Source organism: Silurus aristotelis, assembly GCF_946808225.1.
Source record: "Silurus aristotelis genome assembly, chromosome: 1".
In the NCBI taxonomy this organism is placed as follows: Eukaryota; Metazoa; Chordata; class Actinopteri; order Siluriformes; family Siluridae; genus Silurus; species Silurus aristotelis.
Window position 1 is genome coordinate 13,050,589 of NC_139574.1, and position 6,902 is coordinate 13,057,490.

Sequence of the window (6,902 nt, forward strand, 5' to 3'; positions counted from 1 at the left end):
TAATAAAGGTATTAGAGCAACATATGCTCCCCTTCAGACAACATGTATTTCAGGAAAAGCTTATGTATTTCAGCAGGACGATGAAAAACCACATACTGCAGCTATTACAACAGAATGGCTTTGTAGAAGAAGAGTCCAGGTGCTGAATTTGCCTGCCTGCAGTCCAGATCTTTCACCTATAGAGAACATTTGGCGCATCATTAAACAGAAATTACGCCAAAGACGACCACAAACTCTTCAGCAGCTGGAAACCAATATTACGCAAGAATGGGACCAAAATCCAGCAGCAAAACTCCAGAAACAAATAACCTCAATGTCCAGACATCTTTAAACTGTTTTGAAAAGGAGATGCTACACCATGGTAAACATCCCCCTGTGCCAGCTTTTTCTTAGACCTGTAGCAGGCATTAGAAAAATTGAGAAAAAAAAAAAAAATTTTAAGTGTAAAAATGTATGCACAAACTTTTATGTTCTCTCAGCTATTGTGAATTAAAAGGCTTTTAGTTTTCCTTTTATATAAAATTTAAAAAATGTCCCAACATTATACTTACAAACCATAAGTATTATACTTACGGTAATATTTAATCCCTCAATGTCCCTTAGCCACCAGTGCTCCCTTTAACAAACAGTTCTAAACATTCTGTAGTTCTACTGAAAAAGGTTTTGACTTGAGTTTGGGTTTCATCATGGTTAGTTCTTACATTCATACCATACACAACTAACTAACTTTCTTTCGGCTCCTCCCATTAGGGGTCGCCACAGCGGATCCTCCTCATGTTTGATTTGGCACATGTTTTTACGCTGGATGCCCTTCTTAACGCAACCCTCCCCATTTATCCGGACTTGGGACCGGCACTAAGAGTGGCTGGGGTTGGTTCCCTGACCGAGGATCGAACCCGGGCCGCAGCGGTGAGAGCGCCACATCCTAACCACTAGACCACCAGGGACCCTTTTTCATACCATACACAACAGTATATCAAAATAGTATGCTACTTAATCTACATTACCTACAATAGTGAAGTTCAATTTATTTTAATTTGTGAATATTTTAATTTGTAGCATTTTGTAAAAGACATGGACTTAAAGCAGCTTTACAGAAACAAAGATTAAAAAAATACTTTTAATTTCATAAAATTGTTTTTTTTTGTTGTATCCGTAATACGTAAGCCAGTGCCACAGTTGCAAGGGAAAACTCCCTGAGATGGGATGAGGAAGACACTGTAAGAGAAACCAGGCTCAAAAGGGAAATCCTTATCTTGTGACACAGGATATTCATCCATTATTGCTTCATCATTGTTGAGGTATCATCCGAAATGTGTAGATGTAGCTTGTACCTTACAATTGATAAAGCAATCATAATACATAAATATGTTCTATAAATATGTAAGTAAAGAAGAATTAAAGGACAAATATCAGTTAAGTATTGCTCCTGTTTTACTGCAGTGGTGAACAGACCCAAAAATCACAACAATGAAATACCCACTCACTAAATCACACTTAATTTTTTATATCTTCCCTTAATAAAGTAATATATATGCATAATCCAATCCCTCTGATAGATGAAGCAGATGTCTCACCAGTCTGCTGATGGGCATGGTGACCTCCATATGAAGACTGGGAGTGCTGGGCTCTGTGACCTCAGCTGCATTTAGAAGTAACTGAAGATATTCTTTCGCCTAAAGAACAGAAATAGATATTCAAATTAACTATATTTTTTTTAGCCATTTCCACAAAGCATCATCATAGATATACAGAATTTTTACTAAAATTTTTCCCTGCAAGTTTATCCCTGAATATAAATCTAATGCTGATGATGTTGATGAATGACCAATGCTGGCCACTAAATAACTCAAAAGATTCAGCTTTAAATCGTATTTGAGAAAAAAGAAAAAAAAGGTACTGTATGAGATGGAGACAATGTAAATATGTTACCATATGTTGTAATTTGCTACTATGTGGATTAAGGTCTGATTTTATACCTAAATCATTGCTAATAGTAGAAGATTGGCAAGCAAAAATGTACTCCAGTTATTCACTCTGAATAAACACAAAAAGTTACATGTTCTTGATCAAAACCTACATAATTACCTTTTCTACATCACCATCCTTTGCTGCGGAGATTATACTTAACATCTGAAGCGCTTTTAAGTTATGTGCATCTATCTCTAGAATCCTGAAATCCAGGTCAAAAGAAAATATATGATTAAATCAAATTTAAACCTTCAAACATTTCTCTAATAACTGAATTCAAACTGATATCCGACATACCTTTCAGCCACCTCGGTGGTATGTTCCCAGTTATGGAGAGCCATAAATATGTTCATCTTGAGAACCAAAGCTGGAATGAAGTCCGGATAGGAAGCTATGATCTGATTGACGATATTCAAAGCATAGGACTCTTTTTGTCTCGCCATAAAAAACTCGATCTATAAGCAGTTTAAAAATTAAAATCAAGGCAAAGACTACACTGATTGTATAATCTTGTCTCATTGAAATTTTAAAATATATATCAATAGTACAATAAGGTCAAATTTGAAATTAAATACCTTTCCCATCAAACCAAACACGTTCTTTATGTCAAAAATGCCACTGTCAAAATATCGAGTGGCATGCGATCGTTCAACATCACTCTCTAAACTCAGGACAATCCAGCACTTAAGAATATGTCCCTATAAACACACAATTGTGTCTCTGTTCATTGTTTTAAAAAAAATATATATACTTTATACATTATACTATATATAATAATGAATGAAGCAAAATGTTTCATTATACCAAGGATACCACCTCAATATACATTCAGATATACATCCAATCCTTTATCAAAAATTCAGCATATCAATTGGAAAATTGTTATATAATAAAACTTTTAATCCGATAATCATCATCATCTTCTTTCGGCTGCTCCCATTAGGGGTCGCCACAGCAGATCATCCGTCTCCATACCACCCTGTCCTCTACATCTGCCTCTTTCACACCAACTACCTGCATGTCTTCAAAACTTTTAATCCAATAATAATTAAAGTAAAACATTTAATTAAAATAATGTACTTCAATCGCATCTTTTAGTTTAGCCTTTGATTTAGAATTCACCATTTACATAAACGCACAAACCTCTGAAGATCCACTGGATAATTTAAGCATCTTGTCTATGTTCTCTTTGGCTTTTTGATTTCTTCCCAGAATCCAGTAGAGCAGTGCGACATAGTACAAAGCCTTGTCTCCAGCTGTCCTCTTGGCTCTCTTTAAACAGGACTCCAGCTCAGACACTGCTTCTCCGTCTCACAAACAAAAGAGCAGAGAGAAATAAGGAAATGTATAGAACAAACTAAATACTAATCTCATTAGATTTAATTGTTATTTACACAACACCTTCCTCACACTCATCACTAATTTTACGATTAGGTGAAACACAGCTAGACAGAATGTAATGCTTTCCTAGAGTAAACTCTTAAAAGAGTTGGATCTATTAGATAAACAGGATGGATGAGATAATGCTACAAAAAAAAAAAAAAGGTGCTGGATTGGGGTTCTATACCCTGGAATTAATGGAACCAAACAGTAAACAGTAATAGAGGGGTGCATCACAATGTACTTTACATAGAACTGCTGAGGTTTGGATATATATAATGTGGAAGTGTTAAATAGCTAATTTTTCAAAACCCAAAAATATCAAGTGTTTTTATCAGAGATGATAATCAAAAGAGAAGTGCAGTAGTCTGTATAAGCATGAACCCGAGGTCATGAGTTCATATCCTAGCACCACTAAGCTGCCACTGCTGGGCCCTTGAGCAAGGCCCTCAGCTGCTCACTTGTAAAAAATCAGTTAATAATAAGTAGCCCTGAATAGGGGTGTGTGCCATAAATGTAAATACACCTTTTCAAAAGAAGTCGAGAGAGAATCTAAAGTTTCAGTAAAGACTTTTAATGAACAGATTATGAACAGAAATAAGGATTGCAGATAGATAGAGAAGATCTAATAGTAAGAGAGAAAGTGGCAGTATTGAGAAATGATATATGAAGAAAAATAAGAGTGACTAACTATACATTAAATATATGAACTAATTTCTGTGGACACCTGACCCTAGGATTCGTGTGCTTTTTTGAAAATGTTCCACAATTTGCCCCCATTTATTCCGCTCTTCTGGGACGATGTTCCACAAAATTTTGCAGTGTGATTGTGGAAATTTGTTTTTATTCATCCAGAAGGTCGTTAATAAGGTCAGCTACTGATGAAGGGTGAGGAGAGCTGGTTCAAATGAAGGGAAAATGTAATGCTGTCACATCCAAAGACATCCTGTACAATTGTATGCCTTCAACTTTGTAGTAAGAGTTTTGGTAAGAACCACATGTGGCTGGAAAAGACAAGTGTTCCACTACTTTTGTTCAAATATATATGTATATCTCAAGATACTGTTTTGTAAAAGGCAGACAATTTGGTGCAGTAGGTAAGATTTCCATTTCACAACAACTGTTCAATCCTGTGCCTCTGTTCTGGCATGCCGTCCAGTGTTCCTAAAACTTTCAGATCCACAAAGATAAATAAACTGTTTACTAAACACGGATGAATAAATAAATGAATTAATGTCCTGTAAAGCTGTAAATCTTATGCATAGTGTCTAAATTTTACATTAAGTGTGCAAATTCACATACATTAATACTTCATTCATAAACTATTTCAAAGTAAATCTAGATTCTTTAGCTGGCATGAATTTGAACTTTAAATTCCTAATTATATAAATATATAATATATAAATATAATTATACCTTTTTTCAAGTTCTATATGTAGAATACAAACTGTGTAAAAAGATTTAAATAATAAAATAGTTATTGTTGATTACATTAAACAACCCTTATATATTTTAGACAAAAAAGCAGCCTAAAACTCTTCAAATTTGGTTTAGGATTGTTGCATAATGAAGCTGATTTCAAGAAGGAGGGGGGAAAAAAAACAAAAAAAACATTGTTCATAAGCATGGACACTTTGCACAAAAAAGGAAACACTTAAAATTTTAAAGCAAAAATACCAACAAGGATATTGATCAACTGGGAAAGGTTAGTGATATAATGTAAAAATAGCTAAAGAAACTCTATACTGGATATGGATATGTTTTACATATTTTTATGCATGATACGCAATTGGTCCAGATTGTTTTACAAGCCTTTCTCAAGGGCCAAAGAGGATTTAGCAGGGGTTGGTGGTTGTGTTTTAATGTCCTGGCATCCTAACCAGTGTTCCTGTTTCACAGATGCCCTGATCAAGAGATTACTGAAGATGAATAAACAAATGAGGTAATGTACATAAATTTGCATACTTAACGTTTAAATACAACACTATGCATAGAATGGCTTTTATGTGCTAATTAATTAAAAACAATTATCCACTACATCTTTAGTGTCATCATCAATGCTTGGAACACTGACACACACACACACACACACACACACACACACACACACACACACACACACACACACACACACACACACACACACACACACACACACACAGGCAGACAAAGTGAGAACCTTTCAGTATTCAATTATTATAATAGGGCAGAGTAAATCTGTTTGGTAAAATCACTCCTTGCACTGCACCATGCTGTCTGAGATCCTCCAGAAATGCTCAAGTGGTACCAAGTAAGTATACCTCAAAGCTCTTCTCTGTTCTGGCACCGAAGTGGTGGAATGGACTTTCCCCTAGATGTCTGAACAGCAGAGTCACTGCGACGGGTGAAGACTTTCCTCTTCCTGAAACACTAACACTTTTCCAGATTTGCTTTGTTTGGTTTTTTTTTACATTTTAAAAATCCTCTTAACAGAGTTGTAGGCTGATTTATCTCAAGTTTGTAATCTAGTGTACCAGTGTAGATTTATTCATCGATGGAGACTTAAAGCACTTTTTGAATGTGGCTCTGGACAAGGGCGTCTGCTAAATGCCATAAATGTAAATGTTTGCAGTGTGACTTGACACAGGAGACCTGTGACTGCTCACCTGTGGTCTCTCTTTGCCTGTGTGCCCACAGGAGGGCCATCACTGAGCACAGAGACACCTGAGGCTTGTCTCTCAGAATGTTCAGCTCCCTGACAGCCTCCTGACAGCGTCCTTTCACACACACAACATAGTTAACAATCAACATGTTCAGACATACAAATCCACAAAGATCCCAATACATTACCTTCATTTAGAGCAGCAAAAGCCTTGAAGAACAGGAGCACAGGGTCGTTTGGGTAGAGTTTAAGGTAGTTTAGTGCAGTGTTTATCACCTGCCTGTACAATCGCTCCCTCAGCAGGTATATAAGAGAAGCCTGAAGTATAAACACAGCCATCATGAAATATAAACACTTAAACATCTGCCTGAAGATCAGAGAGAGAGCGAAAGAGCACGCTTGATAATTGGAATGATAATCCAAGTTAGGTCTCAAATTACAGCTCAGAAACAAATGACTGCTTCCACTTACTAAGCAGGTTGGATCGGAGTCTGCCATAGTGAACTTTTCTTGGTCTTTGGTGAACGCAAAGTCTCAGCGGCCTTTATTCACTTTTATGTCTGAAGACCGGAGGAAAATCTGAGATGCAGGTGTTTTTTTTGGTTGCTTGGCAACACCTGGACACACCTGAAGTGCACAGGCTGACTAATCGCTCACAGACTGAACCACTGTGTGTCAAATGTTCACCTGTATTTAAAGTCTAGCTTGCCTAATCTTCTGCATCTCCTCAATTCCTAACATACACAACTATAGGCTTCTTAATATTTTACCTTCCTTACTGAAAAGAATTAGAAACCTTCACAGAAATTGTACTGATTTCAAATGATTGGTACCAAATAATTTACATTAGGCAGTGTGTGTGTGTGTGTGTGTGTGTGTGTGTGTGTGTGTGTGTACACATCATTAAATC

The 6,902-nt window shown here is 36.3% G+C and overlaps 1 protein-coding gene across 2 annotated transcripts in view; it reads right to left on the reverse strand.

Moving 5' to 3' along the window:
- Nucleotides 1-6,687, reverse strand: part of ttc21a (tetratricopeptide repeat domain 21A) — a 26,536-nt gene extending 19,849 nt beyond the window's left edge. For both annotated transcript variants that reach the window (XM_083544607.1, XM_083544606.1), the window contains exons 1-8: nt 6,464-6,687; nt 6,181-6,310; nt 5,997-6,107; nt 3,115-3,281; nt 2,547-2,669; nt 2,269-2,426; nt 2,089-2,173; nt 1,578-1,676 (exon numbers count right to left, since the gene is read on the reverse strand). In XM_083544607.1, the coding sequence (XP_083400733.1) occupies nt 1,578-1,676; nt 2,089-2,173; nt 2,269-2,426; nt 2,547-2,669; nt 3,115-3,281; nt 5,997-6,107; nt 6,181-6,310; nt 6,464-6,490 (900 nt within the window). In that variant the 5' untranslated portion in view covers nt 6,491-6,687. The remainder of the gene's footprint in view (nt 1-1,577; nt 1,677-2,088; nt 2,174-2,268; nt 2,427-2,546; nt 2,670-3,114; nt 3,282-5,996; nt 6,108-6,180; nt 6,311-6,463) is intronic.
- Nucleotides 6,688-6,902: the final 215 nt, after the last annotated feature.